Source organism: Callorhinus ursinus, unplaced genomic scaffold (genome assembly GCF_003265705.2).
Source record: "Callorhinus ursinus isolate GAN/ISIS: 27379988/994484 unplaced genomic scaffold, GSC_fseal_2.0 scaffold23, whole genome shotgun sequence".
NCBI lineage: Eukaryota > Metazoa > Chordata > Mammalia > Carnivora > Otariidae > Callorhinus > Callorhinus ursinus.
In genome coordinates, this window is record NW_027397085.1 from 20,666,309 (window position 1) to 20,691,005 (window position 24,697).

Below are 24,697 nucleotides of genomic sequence, written 5' to 3' on the forward strand. Positions count from 1 at the left end.
AAAATGAACCAATATCGAAAATGCATTATAGAGTAAAATGCACACACATCCCACAAAAGTCATAACTAAATTTATCAAACTAATCATCACCTCAATTTCTCTCTTAACTTTGACTTTTTCTTCAGTCTTCCTCAGGTTTTCATGTGCTTTATTTTTTTCTTCTGAAAAACGCTGTTTGCTGGAGAAAAAAAAAAAAACCCAAAAATGAATACATGAATACAGATTCTTCAAATCCTCATGTTATAAAATAGTCATTTAGGGGGCTCCTGGGTGGCTCAGTCGGTTTAGCGGTTAAGTGTCTGCCTTCAGCTCAGGTCATGATCCCAGGGTTCCTGGGATCGAGCCCCACATGGGGCTCCTTCCCCTGTTCATCAGGGAGTCGGCTTCTCCCTTTCCCTCTGCCCCTCCCCCTCTGCTTGTGCTTTCTCTCTCTCTCACTCACTTTTTCAAATAAATAAATAAAATCTTTAAAAAAATAAGTCATTTAGGTGCAGGTGGAAAAATAGCTACGTGTTTATGAGTTCTAGAACAAACATTTTCCAATCATCTTAAGGCTCCTTGTTAGATGGAAATCTTCACTCTTTCTCCAAAGAATCCCATTTATTTTGCCTTCATGTATAACATTTCCTTCCACTGCAATGACTGTTTTTGTCATCTTGCCTTCTTTTAAATCTGCTCAGCTTAAATTCTGCCTTCTTTAAGAAGACAGTCTAGACCTCAAAGTGGAAATGAACTGTATATCCATCACTGTATTTTCATAACTGAATATTCTCTTACGGGATAGTTCTTACTCTGTCTCGCAACGTGTGTGTGTGTGTGTGTGTGTGTGTGTGTGTGTGTGTGTCTATGGCTTATTTCTGCTATTTAACTTTAAGCTTCTTGAGAGCAGGGATCTTCATTCATACATTCATTCAACATTTGGCTAGTAACTATTTTTTGTCAAGCGCTGGTCTGGTGCTATATATATAAGACAGACACATACCCTGTGTTCTTGGAACGTAGAACCCAGTCAACAAATAGTCATAGCAATAATTACTAGCTGTGATGATTGCTATGAAATAAAATTATTAAGAGTTATAAAGATTGATTTCAATCAAGAATTTCAGGAGGTCTTATCCAAAGAAGGATAATCTTGAAATGTGATCCACAGAAGAAGAGACACTAGCTGGCCGAGATTGAGACAAACTGGAAGTAGGACAGCATAAAGGGGAAAGCTTCAAGAGTTCAAGGATCTGAAAGAGTGACAAGACCTGGTCTGAGACATCTTCATAAATGCTGTAATTTACATGTTGTGGGATTTGTGCTTCCCCCCAGGTCAGACGCCTGAGACGAAAAGATAAAGTTAATCCAAGTCACGTATAAACATGAAGTTTTCATGGGAGACAACATCTGTTTTGTCACAATGGGATAATTACTGAAGGAAACAGTCTAAGTCTTGGTACTTGCTTTTACCCTCATTCTGTACTATGACTATCTTGTAAAAAGGCTTACAAAGGTGGTGGGAGGAAATATTAAGAAGTGTTTTGTAATCCAGTCCTCTAACTAGAAAATAGAATCCATTTGTACTCAGAAACAGACATACATCATTAGGATCTACTTACTAGGTGATATCATGGTTTGTAGAGGACAGAAAACTGCTCAAAAATTTTCAACAACAAAGTGGCACCTCGACATTATTCTTACCATTCCCATCAATCTCCATTTTACCTGTCCCATACTTCCAAAGAACCCACATCTGTACTCACAAAATTTCAGCACACAGGGCACATTTGTTGCCATGCATCCTGCCATCAGGGCCACGAACTGGGTCACTCTCCCGTGTACAGTAAAGTCTTCCATTCCTCACTTGGGTTTCATATTCTTTACAAAAATCCTGCAAAAAGGTAAGTAATTACATTTAGCACTTTTCTACTCTTTAACATAGAAAATATATATCATGGATTTATAGCCAAAGAATATCAGGCCTAGAAGGTGTTGGTAAACATATAACATATTAATGAGGATTAATAAGAAATAGTAATTATGTTATGAAATTACTACGTACCTGTATCTACTATGTGGTATATTCATTAAAAGATAAAAGAGCCGTGGGGCACCTGGGTGGCTTAGTCAGTTAAAGTGGCCAACTCCTGGTTTGGCTCTGGTCATGATCTCAGGGTCTTGAGATTGAGTCCCCCTTGGGGGGGGGGTCTGCACTCAGTGGGGAGTCTGCTTCTCTCTCTCTCTCTCCCCCTCCCCCCACTTGCACACACACTCTCTCTCTAAAATAAATAAATAAATCTTAAAAAAAGGTAAAAGAGCCTTATAAAAAATAAGGCTGAGCAAATATCTCATAAAACTAGATAGCTCTTATTAACTTTCAAGTCTATGAAAAAAGGATTGCAAAAAATAAAAGATCTTTCAACAAATTCCAAGATAGACATAACAAAATGCAGCTGCCAGGACAAAAGAAAAAAATTGCCAACAAGCAGAATAGAGAATCTGTAAGATGAGATGCTTAAATACTATTTAATATGGATCAAATCAGGAACAATCGGGGCTGGTTTGCAAGGAAAATAAATAAGGTGGCATCCATTGTCCTCTCTGTGACTCTGTGGACTTTGTTGTTGTTCACTTTTATGTGCTCTGCCCCGTTTATGGATGTCCATTTCTAATACAAGTGTCGAGACCTCTATGGAAAGCACAGAGAGTGAATCTAATTTTCCTTCACTCCCCACTGGAGATAGGTAAAACACCAAGACTAAAATTTAAATTTTAATTTTAAAGGCTGTGACTTCCCCAAATAACCCAAGAAAGGTTTGTATCCAGATTTCCCAAAGCTTTCGTTTAGTACTTTCGGGTTTTTCTCCGTGTTTGGAAAATTCTACTATCTGAAGTGAAGGCTAAACTTCATATTTACAGCTATATTTATATCTCTATCTACCCCAAATTACTGTAAATTTAGGAAACTCTATGTCAATAAACATGTTTGGTAATGGCATATATTACTACATAACCTACAAAACACAACCTACAAAAAAATGCTTCTCTGAGCCTTTTTCAACCATGTGACCCTCATCTTCCCATTTCAGCCAAGAAAACATGAGCATAAAGAGTATGGTTTGAAGTGGGAAGACTTGAGCAGCTAGACTATGCTTCTAACTCCCTGGGAAATCACAGCAAACGTCCATCACCTTAGACACCTCTATCTTACCAACTACACAATGAATTTTTGGAATAATGCTCTTTAGGGCCTTTTCTAGATGTAATATTCACAATTTTTAAAATATAACTCATATTTCATTAGGACACTTTAAAGAGAATCCTAATTGACTCGTAATAAGAAGGCATTTGTTTTTGGAGGAGCAGTGGGTGTGCTCCACATTTCCTGGTTGTAACAATCTAGGAATAAAGACACGGAAGACAATCACCTGATAATCATAGCATGGTAGGAAAATTACTGTCCAATGGTTCCCATAAAAGAAACAATGATAATTTCAGTTTATAAGTTGTGATTCATCCGAGGAGATTCTGAAGAAATGCTTTTGTGAGCAACCCACTGACAGGTTAATTATGGGGCAGATATTGAGCCATCACTATAAAGCAGTCGTATTCAACAGTCATGTCCAGTGACCCCACCAAAACAATGACCCCAGCCACAGAGGAAAAGAGGGAAAAATAAACAAGACCTGATGATAGATAATGGAAAAGAACTGTCCATGTTTATGGAGTAATAAAATGCTCAATATTACAAGGTGACCCAAAGGTTTTGACTGAAATTTAACAACCAAAAGAACTGCTTTTCAAATCTCAGTTAGTATTGAACAAATTACTGAGGACATGTTCCTTCGCTGAAACTCTGTTGAACACCCTATTTAGGGTTTTTCTCATCATGAAGTAGAACTTTAGTCCTTGATTACCAAAAACTGGACTTTTGTCTATCCTTAGGAAGACATATGCCCATCATCCACAAAAATAGTATACTTGTTGTGCTGTCTCTCCCAATTGGATGGGGGCCCCCAAATGTACGGCATCCTGATGGAGTGCGGGCTGGTGGCGCAGGTAGTGAAAGAATTCACCCAAGGCAGAACAAAAGAGATAAAAGTTTGTTGGATACACTGCAAGGAAGGCCGGGAAGGATAGCCAAGTAAAGACTGTCTGCCATGAGGCAGTGGGTGGAGGCTGTATTTAAAGGGGGAAGGAGAGGAGGTATGGGAATGTATGGAATTTTCCTTTTTTGGTACCTATGTCTGGGTGTAAGTAGCCCATTGGTTAGTTAGGGCTGATGGATATTTTGAGGTGGTTGCTTGATGGGCCTGTTTGTATTCAGCCAGGGGATCACTGTGGGCCCTATTGCCTTGATCAGTTTCCATTGTTTAAGCCTGTTGCCTTAAAAGAGGCCTCGACACTTGTATTAGCACTACAGGGTATAGTAGAATCACAGTCCAACAAGAAGGTAAAAATGAGGTTCTTTATCCAACCTCCTTAATTCGGGACAAAGAAATTGAAGCCCAGAGAGAAGAGATGACTTGGTCAGTTTCACACAGCCAGAGCATAACAAAACTATGGGTAAAACTAAGTTGTTCTGACTTCTCAACAAAAATCTAGTCATTTAGCAAAGTAACTGCTATCACTTAGAGTGAAAGTAGGGTTTAATAACCTTGGTGATTTAGGGAATCCAAGCTGTATGACCTACAATGTTTATTCAATTACTAAAAGGAACAATTTTTTATACTAAACAATTAAATCGTATAATAATTTGAAAAAACTTAATTTTAAGGGCACTTTAAAAACCACAATGTCAATATTTGTTTGATATCTTTCTTTAAACAGAAGCTAGACTTTTATAAACGCAGGCCTCATTGTAATAATCACAACAAATAACTCCAGTTTGTATCAATGAGATGATACATAAAATGCACCAGTGGATACACTGTTTAAAAGACTCTAGAATTATTTTAAAGTTATTCCTGTCTAATTTATATTATGTTGTATTAAAAAAAATTTATTCAAAGCAAAATTAATCTAAGCCAGAGAGAAGTCTGGTGGAAATGAAGCAGAATTTAATTTGCATATTTTCTGACTGATATTCTTTCTTTCCCTTTTTCTTAAAAATAGCATATTTTGAACTTTAGGTGGGAAACGCAATTTTAATCTAATGATTAATATACTTGAAATAGTCAATTTGGGGAAGTTTGAAATTAAGGGAAACAATTTATTGTAAAAATTAAGAACAATGTCATTGACTTACCTCAAAGATTCAAGCCTAACTTTGTTAATACTTTGGCCACAAGATCAAATTACGTCGGTGAGGAATTTACCTTTTCGGCACTTCGTCGAATTCTGGTTTCACCTTCTCTCTTGGCATTTTCTTGAGCTTCTTTTAAGCTGTTAAGAAAGAGAACAGTTGGTCAGCTTACGCCTCAATCATATTTTCAGTGTCCAGTTCTGTGCTAGGGGCACTTTCATATCCTTGGCCATAGCTTGTTAAACCGATCCACTTAACATGAGACAAGCTCTTCCCTCGAATTTGAGCCAGAAAGTTGCCAAAGATAAGGGAGGGTGTGAAACTGACTCACTGACAGTCAATTAGAAGCTTTGTTCTGTAAAAGTAGATGGGTGTGACTTCTTGATTGACAAACAGAAGATTGTTGGGGAAAAGTCCCTTTAACTGGCAGAACCAAGAGCTTTTTAACACAATGGTGTGACAAGGGTGAAACCGAACTGAGCATTTGAAGTACTGCCGTCCACACCCTTATGTAAACCTTTTCTATACCTTGTAAAGTATTTGTTTACCTTCATGTAAAATCATTGCAGTGAAAAAAAGTGACATTGAACTGAGCGGCTAAGTCCTCTCCTATCTATTACCTAATTACAGTCCCATCCAGAGACAAGCATTACTAGTTCTACAGAGGAAGAAACCAAGAGTTAGGGAAGTCAAATTCTCTTTTTTAGCTAGTGTGTGAAAATAAGCAGAAAGTCACAGAATTGGGGCGTGCTGGAAAACTAAGCCCACATGTCTTCTAGATAAGAAAGTAGAAATTAGGCTTATTTCCTGTCTGGAAACCAGATATAATCACTGTTTTGTAAACCTGAGAGGACGTGCCCTTGAATTCTCTGGCAGCACACTATAATTTTCAAAGGCAGGTGTGAAATTTATTAATCTGTTAGATCTCTCTCTGCCATGATTTTAAAGATCCGTGGATGTAAATGGAGCACTTGAAAGCCTGATGACATATAGAGAGTCTATATCTTGTTTAACAGCCAGAATATTAACGACTCTTTGGATCCTCTTCACATCTCAGCCTCAATAGTCAACAGATGTCAGGCACTCCGAGAAAGTTAACCCTATCTTTCTCTTCCCTAAAGTTCCACCTTTTATAGTAATAATGAAGGCAGCCACATGACATTATTATTATTATTACTTTAAATTAGATTGTCACATTGAGTAAGAGTCTCTGTACATATACAAATGAAGCAATGCACATCAAATGAATGATCTAGTTTATTCCAGGAATGTGTTTTCTAAATTGTAAAATATTGTGCCGTATAAAACACTGTCCATTGTCCTATCATTATAATTAAGCAAATTAAGAGTCTTGAATTTAATAACTAACATAATTACCTTAACCATGCCTTTTAAGAAACTCTAGCAGATGATATGAATTAAAAAGAAAAGAAGTCATTCAGAGAGCAAGGACTATTTCACTTTAAGAAGGCAAAGAATTGTATGCTTCATGAAAAGGACTGTATCTCTCTGTAGAGTGGTTCTCAGGACAGCAACCAAGTGCATCCTCATCAAATCCACCTACTTGGCCTGCGTGGGAATGATGATACTTACAAGAGCTCAGCACACATGGCACACTTATTGCCATGTGTTTTGCCATCAGGGCCAAGGACTGGATCATTTTCCCTTGTGCATACAAGTCTTCCATCCTTCACATAAGGCCGAAAAGCACTACATACATCCTGAAGAACAGGGAAAAGAACTTAACATTCACCATCCTGATTGTAATGCCTTCCACACGGTTTTCAGAACTTTATAGTACTCAGTGCTTCTCTGCCCAATGCACACTAGCCACCTAGAGCAGTGCCAGATGCCTAGAAGTAGCTTAGTGAGTGTTGCATAATTCATGAGCTTGCATATGGTGCTCATTTACTTATTCATTTATTAGTAAACACAGATACCCTAGTATGTGCTAGAACTAAGGTGGAACACAGTCCTTGCACTCAATTTGCTCATGATCTATTGGATGACACAAAGAGACATTTAAAATATGATGTACTGGGTGCCTGGGTGGCTCAGTTGGTTAAGCGACTGCCTCCGGCTCAGGTCATGATCCTGGAGTCCCGGGATCGAGTCCCACATTGGGCTCCCTGCTCAGCAGGGAGTCTGCTTCTCCCTCTGACCCTCCCCCCTCTCATGTGCTCTCTCTCATTCTCTCTCTCTTTCAAATAAATAAATAAAAATAATAAATAAATAAAATAAAATAAAATATGATGTACTAACTGCCCTGGTAGGTGCTCTAGGAGCATCGAAAGGGCACACCAAACCTTGACTTAGGAAAAAAACATTCAGCTAGAAAAAGTCAAGTGTGGTATGTCTGAGATACTCCTTTCTTTCTCCTATAATCACAAGTGCACAGAATGTTAGCAAAGGGAAAAGCTATTTAATCCAACTCTCATTTTTAGATATGGAAACACTGGTACAGTGTGAGTAAGTAATTTGCCTAAGGTCTCTGGACAGCAAGTGACAGTGCTAGGGTTTCAGTTCAGATGAGGTGACTGAAGCATAATGCCCTTTCTACTGTAAGTGTAGTTTCCTTTTGATGGATGGATGGATTGATTGATTTTTTTTTCATAAAAAGCAGAAATAGAGCTGAAAAGTCTAACTACCAAAGTCACCTGCTCCAGTTACAGGAACTATCAACTGCTTTTCATCTAAACAAGCAGGGCCCCATCTTAGGTAAAGCAAGAATTGCTTCCTTCCTAACACCCCACCAAAGAAGGAAGAGGAGAGCATCTTCTTTCTCTCTGAAGTCAGCCTCCCAAGATTTCCCACCATTTTGACACTTGTTCTCACCTGATCTGGATTATTGGTCTCACATTCCCCTTCACTTTTTATGCCAACTTGGGACCTGGTTTTCCTGGAATTGAAAGTTAGTAGACACAGAAGTTTAGTATCACAAAACTTCTTACCATTCAAAAGTAATTTATTGTCACTGTATTAGGATTCTCCTTTGCCCTTGAAAACAGATGTCACATCACATTCTTTTCCTCATTTACTCTTTCTAATGAGAGCCTGTGTTTATAACTTGGAGTTGAAGAAATAGAATTATGTTGGAGGGCTAATAAGAGTCAGACCTATAAATATTATTTCTAGAATTTTCTTTCCTATGTCTAAAGAGGGTCCATATCAGAAGAGAAGGAAAAAGTACACCTTATAACTAAAAACAGCAAAGAACTATGCTGTTGTTGATAATGATGTTTTAAATATACGAATTCAAGTTTAAATGATCTAACATCCTGCTCTATTATTCTTTGTTTGGGTTATGCTGACTAATATTTTAGTTGTCACGGAAAGTACCTTAAGTACCAAGAATTAAGTTTATTCAGTCTAATAGAGCTTTAACACTATCTGAAAACAGAACCATAAATGTAAAATACATTTCCTACTTTTTAAAAAGGTAAGGCAGCTTAAAACCACAGCCTCTGTATAACAATAAAAAAACAACAAAAACAATATAAAGAGAAAAATGAAGTTATTAAAAGTTACAAGAAGTTATATCAAAAGCTATCATCTGAGGGAAACAAAAAAAAATTGAATACCAATGTTACTGCAGAGTGCCCTAGTAGACAAAGCTAAGGAAGAAACCCAATGAGCAGTATGGTTCTCACTGTATAATGAAGGAAGTATACCAGAAATTAGGGGTGACACTTAGACCTGAAGAGATTTAAAGAATCTATCACAGGATCCCCCACATAAAACATAGTAGTAATTAAATGTACAGTGTGCCCATAATAGTATTACAAAATACATATCTAATAAAACCTGTCTGTTCTCCCTATGTCTGTTTGTGTTTTCCGTTTATGTTGACCACTGGTGAGAGGTGAAGGCATCATTTCAGAGTGCATCTCTGAAAATGCAATAATGCAAGGGATCAGAGTGATTTAATTCAGTTGTATTTTGGTAAAGATACTTATTACAAGGAGGGATAATGCTTGCAGAACCCTCAAGACTGAATATTTATCATATCCTTTATTAGTTTCAAGCACTGGTTGTTATTATGTGTGCAAAAAGTGAAGAGCAGACAATTCAAGACTGAGGCCACAGGCCAGAACCTGTGAAGCAGGTGTGCCATCTTGTTGACTGACAACCGACAGCCAAACGTAGCATTGAGGGTGGAGAAAGAATCAAACGGCGACAAAATGTGAGATGCTTTAGCTATGTGACAAAGGTCAAATCAATGGAAAGAAGTTCAATATTAAAAGTTCCAATTATCTACTCTAATATTATAAATTACTGAGCACTAAATAAAAAAATCATTTGATGATTAAATAATTCTCTGTAAAAAAAGATATATTCCTAGATAGAAAGGGACAGATGTCTGTATGTATATGTATATGTATATAAGTGCGTGTACATACCTGTGTGCTTATATGTGCATACAGGTAGATACTTAGATTTAGATCTATTAGATGTCTGTCTACTTCACAGAGACACTGATAACTCTCTGATAAACTGCATACAAAAGTGCTTTGTAAAATATAAAGTGCTGCACTTCATATTTTTTTCCTTAAGAATAGTAAAATGAGTGGTCCTAATAATTTCTGGATGGCTAACTTTCGCAAAATGAATTGATATTTTAAAGACTGTAAGAAAAAACTGTGGCATGTACTTACACAGAGAGCATGCTTTAGGGAGAAAGCCTGCTGCAGATACTCACGCGTTCTCAGCGCACAGCGCACATTTGTTGCTGTAGGTTTTCCCATCTGTGCCACAGACGGCGGCGCTATCGAAGGTACAGATAAAATCCCCATTTCTCTCTTCTTTTCTGAAATCATCACAGTTCAACTGCAAGAGACATGATCAAACATCAAACTATAACATCAAAATATAAGACAGAAAATAGTCCTTAGATACATAAATACATTAATATTTTAGACCCACAACAAGATCACTTACTGGAAAACAAAACAGACTAAGGAGACTGCACGAATAACATCATGAATAATAAAACATGGCCCAAGAACAGAGATGTAAATAGATTTTAGGAGAAAGAATTGGTATTTGATTTCAGCCACTTGCTATCTGGGTGAGGTAGGCCAAGTCTCCCCTCTGAAACTTAGCATACTGTTTGTCAAATCCTGCCGGCCTTCTTAGCAGAGTGATAATGAGGTCGAGTAGATAAGAATAGGAAAGCTCTCTGTAAACTCTAAGCTACAATGAAGTTTTCATTATTATAGATTAGGGTAGTGATCAGGAGCCAGACTGCTGGGCTTATAATTCTAACTCTGCCACATACTGGCTGTGTGATGTGGGAGTTACATAACCCCTCTGTGCTTTAGTGTCCTTATTTGCAAAATGTGTACAATATTACTAACTCTCGGCATTTTTTTTTTTTTTGATTCGAGACACAGAGATAGAGAGAGAGAGAGCATGAGCAGGGGGAGAGGCAGAGGGAGAGGGAGAAGAAGGCTCCCCGCTGAGCCAGGAGCCTGATGTGGGGCTCCATTCCAGGACCCCAAGATCATGACGCTCAAGCATCTGAGCCACCCAGGCGCCCCACCTCTCAGCATTTTAAAGAAGTTTCAGTGTATGAATACGTGCACAGCATTTACAACGGCGCATAGCATATCATAACCCTTCACTGTTGTTATTGTTGTTGTTATTTTAAACATTTTCCTCACTGACAATCAAGCCAATCATGAAACATGTTTTGAGGATGCTGGAAGAAATCTCCAAATCTCAGCTCAAATAATATGACGCATACTTAGGGACATACCTGTATGGTGAGGAAAACAACTACACTAGGTGGTTAACTGGAGACTAGGGTTTGATTCTCACATCTGCCACCCACTCACTCTACCTCTTTGAACCTTACTTTCCTTGTCTGACAAATGGAAAATTCACACCCCATCTGTCCTACAGATTTGTGCTGAGCATCAAATGAATACTTAGGAAACCTTATTTGGCAACACTATTGTGACATGAGCTAACTAAAGAAGACCTAGACTTAACTTGAATTTCATTTCTATCCAAAAGCAAAGAATGACACTGGAGAATTTTTTAGTTATTATATCACATGACAAAATAAATTTTTGATGTTATTGTCATAATAAAAATATTTTAAATATAGATGTGGAACACTTAGAATATAGACCTGTGACCTAGTATGTTACACAATAGAAAGAATAAAAGAACAATTACAAATACATAGTGAATTTGTGAACCAAAAGTTTACATCAAGGAATACTTCTGAAAAACAATAAAAAAAGAAAAAGAATTTAAGGTAGAAAAAAAAAGCTATGGAACATAACCCACTGTTCATGTCATCTGTTGGGGAAGAAGTTAAAATAGAGTGAAGATAAGTAATGGCTATATGTGTTATTTCATTTATTCAGTAGTTCATTTGTTCCTCAAAATCCACTATACATCTGCTAGCCTCTGGGTTTCTACTAGATGAAGACACTGCCAAAAAAAAAAACCAACAACAAAAACTTGGAATATGTGCTCTAAGGAACTTATATTCTGATGAGAAGGTAAAGACCATAAATATGATAATTTGAAATTAAAATAAATGCTATTAAAAATAATCTGAACAATAACTAGAATGATGGCTATTTTAAATACAGTGTCAAGAAAGATCTCTCCATAAAGGTAACTTTTGAGGTAAAATGGGATTAATGAGGAGAAGCCAGCCACTGGAGATCTGAGGGAAGGACATTCCAGGAGTAGAGAACTGCAAGTGCAAAGGATCTGTGATAGGAACTAGACTGTCCTGCTTCAGGGGCACAATGGAGTGTGGCTGCTGTGTGAGGAAAAAGCAGAGAGCGGCAGGTTTTCTCTCTAGGGTCATTTCTGGAGAAACTAATGAAGCATGGGTGATATGGATTGATTTTATTGACTTGGGACAATCACCGCTATCCCCCTTCAGCAAAAGCAAGTGTCATACTAGGTCACAGGTGTTGGCAGGGTGATGACGAGTGATGACGGGGCAGATAAAAAGCGCAGCTGTGAGGCCCTGAGAACAGCTGTGGGTATTTACTCCTCCTCCCCCGCCTCCCCCGCCTCCCTCTCCAAACTCCAAGGGCTGGTAGGTCACAACCTATAGAGAACACCTCTTCCTAATGCTAACAGTTTCTGAGAGCTTACAGATGGATTCCTAACCTGACTGGAGTGGCAACAAACTGGTTCCAGAACCTTCTGATGTAGGCTTCATCTCCTTTCCTATCCTTACACTCCCCAGGAGAGGCAGAGACCAAATGTAGCCTTGAACACCATCTCACTCACCGTAGCAGAAAAAAATAACTAACGCTATTATGGAATGTTAGAGTAGAAATACCTGTATATGTAAGGAACAAAACATAAAAGAAATACGGTAATGTGAGGAATAGTCAGTATCAGTTGAAGCAGAATTATCAGAATGCATAGAAAAATAATTTTTCAAGACTGTAACTATTCTTTAGAGACAAAACATCTGCAATATGAAACAAGAAATAAAGAAGCTATAATGGGAAAAAAAGTGGAAGTTTTAGACATGGAAAATATTTAAATGGTAATCAATAAAACAATAGAAAGAATAAAAGCAGGGTAGGTACATATACCTAAGGAATTTGTAAACCAGAAGATTAGATCAAGAAACTCTCAGAGAAGCAATGGTAAAGGAAAATGAATTCAAAATAGAAGAGAAAATCTAAAGAACATGGTGAATAGAATTAAAGTCCCAAAAAGGAGGCAACCATATATAGGAAAAATATTTGAAGAAATAGGGAACATTTCTAGAATCAATGAAAAATGAGAAAACAAAGAAAGATAGAAATAGCCATAGCAACTCAAAGATAGAATCTGGTCAATAACAAATTAGAGAGGTTTAGGGATTTTTAAGCAAATAAAAGCAAGCTAACATATGTTAGGGGCGAAGATACAGATATTAACAATAAACAAAGACATTAGTAATAGTGATGATAAATAATTATAAATATGGATATTTGGCTGGGGGAGTCATATTAAGAGCAAAAATAGATATGCAACATTTAACTCATCATCAAAGAAAAGCTGGAAGGAAGAAACTACTTTTAAAATAATTTTTTAAATCTGGTAACTGAAAATATGAAAAATTAGAAGAATTAAGTTCTAGTACAACAGAAATAACAACTGTAAAGGAGCTAAACACACAAATTAAAACATGATTTGTGGTTGGATTTAAAAAACAGGATCAAACCAGGTATGGATGATAAGAGAAAATTAAAATTAAAGAGCACACAGATATTAAAACAATAGGATAAGAAAATATATGAGGTAAAAATGAATAAGAAGAGAACAGATGCAGTAACATGAATACTAAAAATATAGAATTCAGCCCAAAATGCAGCATAAGTGACAAAGGATACTATATAAAGTAAAAGGAAAAACGGAACATGAAGGTATAATAACCACTGAGCATTCATTCACTTAATAATACAGGCTCTACCTCTGTCAGACTGCAACCAAAAAAATGTGATAGAATTAGATAAATCAGTAACTGGACTTAGGGATTTTAGCATATACTTCTGAGAAATTGATAGATCAAGGAAAAAATTAAGATGCTTAAGCCATTAGATTTTTATAGAAAACTACATCCAAGGAACAGCAAACAAACATTTTTTCCAAGACATAGGAAACACTTACAAAAGTGGAATATTTATTAGACCACTAAAAAAGTCTTAGGAAAATTTCAAAGAACCGATGTCATATGGTGTATGCCCAAAATTCAGTAAAATCAAAGTTAATTTAAAATAGATGAAGTGCAATATATTTGAAAATCAAATAACGTATTACTTGGAAGGGAGGAAAATTAAGGAATGTTTGGCAAAGAGCGACAAATGGAAACACTTCCAGCACAAATCTTGAGATAGATGATCATTAATATCTTCACATACTCTTGTCATGGAATCTTAGAAGTTAAAATTTTAAAGACTAGGTATTGCTCAATCCATTACAAAATGTGCAGCAGAGCAAACATAAAGAAATAGGAGTAAGTGACACAGAAAACAAAAATAATTGAGAAGATTAACAAAAAAGCTGATATTCAGATTTCTATGACAATTGATAAGAGAAAGAGAAGATGGAAATAAAAATACATGCAATGATAATTGAAAATAACTGTATAAAAATTGAGATATACATACAATAAAAGCATATTATCAGTATCTATATGCTACAACATCTGAAAACCAAAATAGAGATGTAGCTACAAAAAAAAGTGTAAAATACCTACAGTGGTTTAATAATAAAAGTTGAACAGACCAATAGCATTAATCCCATTGATATACTGGTCTGAGATATTCCTTCCCCAAAATGCCCAAGTACATATTACTTTAGCTTTAATAATAGCTTTAAAATCCATTTTTCTAAACTGTTAAGAAAAAAGGAAAATTTATATTGAGTAATAATAATTTACAAGTTATTCCAAAAATTGAGACGGTATGTGAACTGAAAAACAATTGTAGACAGTTTTATTGAGGTTTTACTTACATACCATAAAATTCGTGAATTTTAAGTGTACAATTCAATGATTTTTGGTAAATTTATGGAGTTGTATGGCCATCACCATAACCCAGTTTTAGAATATTTCCGTCACCCTAAGCGTTTCCCCTGTGCCCATAAATTAACTGTAAATAGATAATCCCCGTTCCCAGCTCTAGCCTTAGGCAGCCACAGAATTTTCTGACTATAAATTTACTTTTTCTCGATATTTCTTATAAATGGAATCATAAAGATGCAACTGTTTCATTCTGGCGTCCTGCACTTTGCCTAATATTCCTGAGGTTCATCCATGTCATAACAGTATCAGTGGCACTTCCCTTTTATTCCTGAATAATATTTCATTCTATAAATGTAGCTCATTTTGTTTATCCATCACCAGCAGACCTACAGACATGTAGATTGTTTCCAGTTTTGGATTATTAAAAAGAATGTTGTTATGAATATTCACATGCCTGGCTTCAGATGGACATACGTCTTCACTTCAATGGGGTAGGCTCCTAAGACCAAATTTGTTAGGTTATATGGTAAATTTATGTTTCACTTCTTAAGAAGCTGCCAGACTGTGTTCCAATGTAGTTGCACTCTTGAATACTCCTTCCTGCCATCTGTAAGTGTTCCAGTTTGTCCACAACCTTAACAACATTCTATATTTTCTGTTTTTATGATTTACAGCCATTCTTGTGGGTGTGTAATGGCACCTCATTGTGGTTTTAATATGCATGCCCCTACATAATAATAATGTAAAACATCTTTTTAAGTGCTCCCTAGCCATTAAGATGTTTTTAGTGTAATGGCTTCTAATTGAGTTATCTTCTTATAAATGAGTTGTAAGAGTTCCTTACATATTGTAGATAGAAGTCTTTTACCCCATATATGAGTATTTTCTCCCAGTCCGTACTTGCTTTTCTATTGTCTCAATGATTTCATTTGAAGCCCAAATACAGGCATACTTTGGAGACACTGCATGTTTGGTTCCAGACCACTGCAAAAGGCAAATATTGCAATAAGGCAAGTCAAATGCATTTTCTGGTTTTCCAGTACATGCAAAAGTTATGTTTATACTATACTGTAGTCTATTAAGTGTGCAATAGCATTATGTTTAAAAACCACAATGAACATACCTTAATTAAAAGATACATTTTTTGCTAAAAATTTCTCATCATCATCTGAGTTTTCAGTGAGTCTTCCTCTTTTTGCTAGTCGAGGGTCTTGTCTCGATGTTCATACTGCTCATGGATCAGGGTGGTGGTTGCTGAAGGTTGGTGTGGCTATCGCAAGTTCTTAAAATAAGGCAACAGTGAAGTGTGCCACATCGATGAACTCTTCCTTCATGAATGATTTCTCTGTGGCATGTGATGCCATTTGACTGCATTTTACCTACAGCAGAACTTCTTTCAAAATTGGAGTCAATCTTCTCAAACCCTGCCACTGCTTTCTCAACTAAGTTTATGGAATATTCTAAACTTTTATTGTCATTTCAACAATCTTCACAGCATCTTCACCAGGAGTAGATTCCAGCTCAAGAAACCATGTAAGTGACTCCTCGGGGTGTGCAGGTGGTACAGTTGGTTAAGCCGCCTGACTCTTGGTTCTGGCTCAGGTCATGATCTCAGGGTCCTGGGATGGAATCTCATGTTGGGCTGTGCACTCAGTGAGGAGTCTGCTTGAGATTCTCTCTTTCCCACTGCACCTCCCCCTGCCCCTCCAAATAAATGAAAAAAATATTTAAAAAAGAGAAGTGACTTATCATATGTTCGTTTTATCACGAGACTGATGTAATTCAGTCATAATCAGCCTCCACTTCTAATTCTAGTTCTCTTACTATTTCCACCACATCTGTAGTTGTCCCCTCTGCTGAAGTCCTAAATCCCTAAAAGTCATCCATGAAAGTTGGAATCAACTTCTAAACTCCTGTTAATGTTGATACTGTATTTTGACCTCTTCCCATGAATCACGAATGTACATAATGGGATCTAGAACAGTGAATTCTTTCTAGAGGTTTTCAATTTACTTTGCCCAAAGCCATCAGAAAAATTGCTATTTATGGGAGTTAGAACCTAACAAAGTATGTTTCTTAAATAATAAGACTTAAAAGTCAAAATTACTCCTTGATCTATGGGCTGCAGAATAGATGTTGCATTAGTGGCCATGAAAACAACATTAATCTCATTGTACTTCTCCACTGAAGATCACTGATCACAGATAACCACAACAAACTTATAATAATGAAATTTTGAAATATTACGAGAATTACAAAGATGAGACATAAAATGAGCAACTACTACTGGGAAAATGGTATCAATAGACTTGTTTGATGAAGGATGCCACAAACCTTCAATTTGTAGAAAACGTCTGAGAAGAACAATAAAGCAAAGTGCAATAAAATGAAGTATGCCTGTAATTTTGATAAAGTCCAACTTAGTAATTTTGTATTTATGGGTCAGTCTTCTGGTTTCATATCTAAAAACTCTGTCTAACCCAAATTCATGAATTTCTTCTGTTACGTTTTAGCACAGAAATGTTATAGTTATGGCTCTTAAATTTGAGACTCTAATCCATTTTGAGTTAATTTTTGTGGATGATGTAAGGTAAGAATCTAAATTTATTTTTACAGATATTAAATTTTCCAAGCATTTGTTTATCTTGACAAGTTAGTCAAATATTTGACCATAAATGTAAAGAAGATCAATTCCATTCCACTGTACTGATTTTTATGCCTGTCTTTGAACCAATAACACACTGTTTTGTTCACTGTCATTTTATAGTACATTTTGAAGTCAGTTACAGTTAGGTGTCCCAACATTTCTATATAAACATTAAAATCAATTTGTCAATTTCTACCTAAAAAGCCAGGATTTTTGTAGGGCATATGTTGAATTTATAGATTAATTTTGGAAGAATTGCCATCTTGATAATAATTTTTGGATTGTTCATTGCTACTATACAGAAATACAATTGAGTTTGCATTACTGATTTGTATGCTGAAATCTTGCTAAACTCATTTATTAGTTTCTTGCTAAACTCATTCTCTAGTTTCTTTTTATAGATGCTTAGGATTTTCTATATATAGTATCATGTACCTACAATGAAAAACAATTTCTTTCCTTCCAAGCAGAATGTCTTTAATTAATTAAGAAATTTTGCCTTATTATATTGGCTATACTCTCCGGTTCAATGTTGAATAGAAGTGGTGTGTTGAATAAAAGTGGTGAGAGCAATCATCTTCACTTTCTTCTCAGTCTTAAGGTAAAAGTATTCATTCCCTAACCATTAAGTATGATGCTAGTTATAGCTTTATCATAGATGTCCTTTATCAGCTGAGGAAGTTTTTAACTATTGGTAGTTTTTGTGCATGTGAGTGTGTGTGTGTGTGTGAGAGAGAGAGAGAAGGAGAGAGAGAGAGAGAGACAGGGAGAGTGTTTTTTTTATCTTGAATGACTGTTGGATTTTGTTAAGTGCCTTTTCTGCATCTATTGAAATAATGATGTAGTTTTGTCTTTATCAATATGGTGTACTAGATTTTCTGTTGTTAAACCAACCTTTCTTTCCTAGAATAATACCCATTTGGTCATGGTTTTATCTTTTTGTTGTTGTTGTTGTGGATTCTGTTTGCTAATATTTTGTTAAATATTTTTCTATGTATGTTTATGAGTAATATTTATCAGTAGTCTGCTGTAGTTGTGATATCTTCCTTTGGATTTTGTATCAAAATAATACTGGTGGGTAAGTGTTACTTCTTCTATTTCCTGAATGAGTCTATAAAAGATTAATATTATTTCTTCTTTCAGTATTTGGTGGGGGTCATCAACAAAATCTGAACTTTTCTTTCACTTAATCATGGATTCAATTTGTTTACTTGCTATACATCTATTTTGATTTTTTATTTCCTCTTGGGTCAGTTTTTAGTAATTCATGTATTTCTAAGAATTTGTCTATTTCATGTCAGTTGTCTACTTTTTGGGCACATATTTGTTCATAATATTCTAATATAATCCTTGTAATTTCTCTAGGGTATATATTGATATTTCATATTTCATTCCTGATTTTGGTAATTTTTGTTTTCTCTCTCTCACTTTTTTTTTTTTGGTCAATTTGTCCAAAGGTTTGCCAGCTTTGTTAATCTCCTCAAAGAAAAACATTTGGTTTATTAACTTTCTATTATTTTAATGTTTTGTATTGTATTGATTTCTGCTCTAATCTTTATTATGCCCCTCCTTCTGCTTGGTTGAGGTTTAGTTTGCTCTTCTTTTTCTAAGTTTCTTAATGTAGAAGTTAAGATTATTAATTTGTGACCTTTCTTCTTGTCTGATTGAGGTATTTAAAGCTCTATACAATGCTTTAGCTAAACTCATGTCTCAAATTATGTTTTTTGTATTTATTCAGTTCAAATTATATTCTAATTTCTCTCAAGATTGTTTCTTTTATCCACCAGTTATATTTAGTCAATAAAATTGACTATATATAGAAAATCCTACTTCTTACTGTCCAAATATTTGGGGATTTCCCTAATTTCTTCCTCTTGTTGGTTTTCTATTCGACTCTATTTTTCAGAAAACATACTTTATATGATTTTCTTCTTTTAAATTTATTGAGATATATTTTATATCCTAGTATTTAGTATTCAGTCTTTTTGTAGAATGTTTCATTGTTCCTTGAAAAGAATGTACCTTCCGCAATAATTGGGGAAACACTCTCTATATTTCAGTTAGTTCCTAGTGTTGTTCAAGTATTCTATATCTTTGATGATATTTTGTCTAGTTCTATCAATTTTTAAGAGTAGAATATTAAAATTTATAACTATTATTGTTGAATTGTCTATTTCTTCATTTAATTATAGCATATCTGGTTTCATACATTTTGAGCTTCTGTTAGTCGGAGCATATACATTTATAATTGTTATATCTCCTGGTGTATTAATACTTTTAAATTACAAAATGTCCCTATTTGTCTCCAATAATATTATTTGTCTTAAGGTCTATTTTGTAAGATGGTAATATAGCAAATACTGCTCTCTCATGTTATATTTGACCTGGTATCACTCATCATTTCATACCTTTTGTGTCTTTGAATTTAAGGAGTATGTAATGGAGAGAGTTTATAGTTGCTTTTTTTAATCATACAAAAATCTCCACCTTTTGATTTGAATATTTAAATCATTTACATTTAGTATAATTATTGATATATTTACATTTGCTACATTTCTATTTGTTTTCAATATGCTCCTGTCCTTTTCTACTTCTTTATCCTCCACTACTGCCTTCTTTTTGGTTACATATTTCTAGTGTGTCTTTTTAACTCTTGTGTTGATTTTATATATTTATTATATATATGTCATTTTCTTGCTGGTTACTCTAGTAATTGCAATATGCCTCCTAATTTATCACAATCTATTACAGATTAATATTTAACTCTGTTAAAATATAGAAACTTTGCCCTAATACAGCTCTATTTCCTTTATTCCCCTTTGCACTATAGTTATCTTAAATATTTTATCTATATACCCAATAAAACAGAATTGTAATTATTGCTTTATGTAATATTATATCTTTAAAAGAAACGAGGTGAGGGGCACCTGGCTGACTCTGTCAGTAGAGCATGGGACTCTTGATCTTGGGGTCGTGAGTTCAAGCCCCACATTGGGTGTAGAGATTACTTGAAAAAATAAAATCTTTAAAAAATTTAAAAAAAAAAGAAAAGAAACTGGATGAAAATAAGGGAAATATATTTACAAACTAGTTCATATTAACCATATATTTATCATTTCTGGTGCTTTTCATTTCTTTCTGGAAGTCCAAGTTACTATCTAGGAGTCATTTCCTTTCAGCTAAAGGACTACCCTTATTATGACTTAGTAAGACAGGTCTGAAGGCAACAAATTTTCTCAGATTTCATTGATTTGGAACTATCTTTATTTGACTTAATTTTTATAGATTAATTTTGGTGGACATAGAATATTGATAAACATTTTTTTTTTCTGTCAGCACTTTGAGCATGCCATTCCATTGTCTTCTGGCCTTCATTATTTTAGATGAGAAGCCAGTCATTAATTGTAACCAGTATAAAGAATGTGTCATTTTTCTTTTGCCACTTTAAAAATTTTCTCTTGATTTCAACATTTTGATCATGATAGGCCTAAGTTTCAATCTCTTTTTGTTTATCCTATTTGGGACTTGCTGAAATTCTTGAATGTAATGAGTAATTTTTTTTTTTAAATCAAACATGATACATTCGGGGCCATTATTTCTTGAAATAATTTTTCTGCCTATTTTATCTCCCTTTAATTTTGGTATTTCTATTACACATGTTTTGGCATGCTTACTACCTCAGAGACTCTGTGACTCTATTTTTCATCAATATTTTTTCTCTATTTCTATTGTTAACTTTTATTGATCTTTCTACAAGTTTACTAATTCTTTCTTATGCAACCTCAAAGCTGCTTTTGAACCTCTCTACTGAATTTTTTATTTGACTTATGCTTGTCAACTCCAGAATTTGGGTAATTTTATATTGATTTCAAAACCAGACAAGAATAATTAAAAAGAGAAAAGTATACACTCGTTTTACTTATGAAAATAGTTCCAAATTTTCTAAATGAAATACTAACTATCTGGGTGCCTGGGTGGCTCAGTTGGTTAAGCAACTGCCTTAGGCTCAGGTCATGATCCTGGAGTCCCCAGATCGAGTCCCGCATTGGGCTCCCCGCTCAGCGGGGAGTCTGCTTCTCCCTCTGACCCTCCCCCCTCTCATGTGCTCTCTCTCTCTCATTCTCTCTGCCTCAAATAAATAAATAAAATCTTTAAAAAAAAAAGAAATACTAACTATCCAAATTCAACAGCGTATTAAAAATATATTATGGTTAAGTATTATTTACCCTAAGAAAACATTAATAGTTTAACATAAGCAAATTTATCAAGAAATTTATTACATTAATAGACTGAAAGAGAAAAATCAGAAAATTATATTAACAGTTGTAGAAAAGACATTTGGTAATGATCAAAACAGATTCGGGAGATTAAGAACAGAAAGGAATTTTCTAAACTTGCTGAAGTTTATTTATAAAACACCTACAGTAAGCATAGTTAATGGAGAAACTCTAGATATATTCCTTTTAATATATGAAGAGAGGGCAAGCTGATATTCATTATCATCACTACTATTTAACTATGGAATTTTAGATCCTGGCCAATGATATAAGAAAAGAAAAAGAAATAAAGGAGTGAGAAAATGGAAAAGGAAGTTATAAAACACCTATTATCTCCTTTTATGCAGATAACGTGATCAACTACCAAGAAAAAAAATGATAGAATTAATAAACTATCAGAATCAACACAAGATATCATAAAGCTGTTCAATGTAAGATCAACCTGTAGAAATCAATAGAAATTGTCTATACCAACAATAACCAGATAGAAATACTATAAACAAAATACCAAACAAAATATCAATGACAAATTTTCTAGGTATTAGCAAAAATTATAAAAATCTGTGGAGAATACTTAATAGATTTCATAAAGTAGACAGAAATTATTATGAATTAATGATAAGGTATTCTGTGTTCTTGAGTTGGGCAGGCTAATATTATAAAAAGGTCAATTTTACTCAAATTAATTGATAAATTCTTTGTATCCCTAATCACTTTGGGTTCCCAAACTCAAGTTGGATTTTACATTAACTCAATAAACTTTTTATTTCTAGTATATGGGAAAATATATGTCTATGTATAGGTAAGTGAACTTGGAAAAAGATGAATTAAGAAAGGGGACCCGCCTTATTAGTTATTAAAGCAATGAGCTCATCTGAACAGAATAGGGAACTCAGAAGCACACATATACACACATAAGAACTTAATATCCTACATAGTTGGCAACCTACATCAACGAGAAACATTGAATAAAGGAATCAATCAATTTAAAAAATAAAATTCTCTACATGGACCAAATACATTAAAGATTATGAAGAATTGGACTATGGGTGATAGAAATGAAAATGGTGAAAAGAAGTCATATTTGAGATAGACTTTGGAGACAATACCAATGAGAGTTGTAAATGGATTGGATATTAGAGTTGGAAAGTGAAAAAATGACATACTAGTGAAGAAGAAATTGATGATGCAAGTGAGAAAAGCTGTCTGTAGGAGGAAAATTCTTGAGCAGGAAGAGCACCTTATTCTGAAAGTGAGCATCAGGGTTGATTTTTGATGGGAGGAACCTAAGCAGAGAAAGTAGTAGATTTTTCTCTCTTATGGGGGAAAGTAACAACAAAAACAATGTAATAACATGAACCCATTCAAACACAAACAAGTAAAAGTCTAAACAGAAATTACCCAAAGGGCCTGCAGCCAAATATGGACTACCTTAATTTGTAAGTAAGTATATTCCTAGGTAGCAAAACAAGTAATCATAGGGACTTAAAAGGTAAAAATTATAACTCAGGCATAAAATGATAACAGAAAGGTATAATGTCTTAGAATTCCAAAATTTTATTTCTTAAAAATCTTATTTGATTAAAATTCAACATTTACATCTGACTAGCAATATTTAGAAATAGTTTTGTTAGAATTGGTATGTATGGGGTGATAGACATTGGGGAGGGTATGTGCTATGGTGAGCGCTGTGAATTGTGCAAGACTGTTGAATCACAGATCTGTACCTCTGAAACAAATAATGCAATATATGTTAAGAAAAAAAGAAGAAGAAGAAGATAGCAGGAGGGGAAGAATGAAGAGGGGTAAATCGGAGGGGGAGACAAACCATGAGAGACGATGGACTCTGAAAAACAAACTGAGGGTTCTAGAGGGGAGGGGGTGGGGGATGGGTTAGCCTGCTGATGGGTATTAAAGAGGGCATGTTCTGCGTGGAGCACTGGGTGTTATGCACAATGAATCATGGAACACTATATCAAAAACTAATGATGTAATGTATGGTGATTAACATAACAATAAAAATAATTGGTATGTACGTGTATTTCATTTTTTCATTTGTCATTGGCTTATGTTTTATATCTTAAAACATCATTGATCAGTTTCTCATGAAGGAAAAAGATGCGGAGGAGAGGATGGAGAAGGAGAATAGATCTTAGTGAATGAGCCTCTCTCTAAATGTGACAGTTAAAGGCAGGATTGGAACTTACCAGGAAATTTTCTGATCTTCAGAGATTTTGTAGAGCACAGAAGCTGCTCGCTGTTGCTCAGATAAAGGATTTGCGGTGACTGACGAATTGAGTGGTGACTGTGTTCTTGTTTTAAAAGTGAAACCAGTTGAGTTCAAGCAAACAATGTGGTTGAGTAGATTTACTGTGGAGGCTAAGATTCTCAGACATTCCTAAGTAACACTAATGGGGAAAATTTTAGCTTGGTAAGTCCAGGGATGTTACAGTAATTTGGGTGTGTCTCCCTGACTGATCGTTTTAATTATGTGTCAGGGACAGGAGAGGAGGAACTAAAAGAAGAAACTACCCAGGAGACTTGGAGTGATATGAATAGTTGTCAGGATTCCTAGTGATAACCCCCAGCTTCGTCAACAGCTTACTGTGACACAGTGTAGGCCAGAAATTTCCCTCAATCCGGGTCTAGTATTTTTATTTTTTCATAGAAATAAAAAAAATTACAAAGTGAAATCATTGTGTGGGGCTTGCATCTTTATGGTTTCTTTCATTTTATTCCATTTTTTATTAAAAACCATTTTTTTTTACCACAGAATACTTTTCTCAAACAAATATTAGCCTGTTTTCCAAAGTGCAAAATAGATATAAATAAGCACCTCTAGTTGAGTTAGGGAAACTCTCTAGGTATCAGAAAGGACATGCAGTAGGAAGTAAAAGAAAAAAAGAAAAAAGAAATAAAATGAATCAGATGCCTGCTAACATATGTTAAACACTGTATTTGGCTTTTTAAAGTTAGTTGCTCATTTGATCCACATTCCTTTTCACAGATGAAAAAAATGAGACCCCAGAGATACAGAAATTGTCCAA

At 35.0% G+C, this 24,697-nt stretch overlaps 1 protein-coding gene across 1 annotated transcript in view; it reads right to left on the minus strand.

The window, feature by feature from the left end:
• SPINK5 (serine peptidase inhibitor Kazal type 5) overlaps positions 1-24,697 on the minus strand; it is a 169,069-nt gene that overhangs the window by 42,846 nt on the left and 101,526 nt on the right. Inside the window, exons 7-12 of the mRNA XM_025892453.2 lie at positions 9,927-10,054; positions 8,063-8,126; positions 6,821-6,948; positions 5,301-5,367; positions 1,746-1,873; positions 91-178 (exon numbers count right to left, since the gene is read on the minus strand). Coding sequence (XP_025748238.1) covers positions 91-178; positions 1,746-1,873; positions 5,301-5,367; positions 6,821-6,948; positions 8,063-8,126; positions 9,927-10,054 — 603 coding nt within the window. The remainder of the gene's footprint in view (positions 1-90; positions 179-1,745; positions 1,874-5,300; positions 5,368-6,820; positions 6,949-8,062; positions 8,127-9,926; positions 10,055-24,697) is intronic.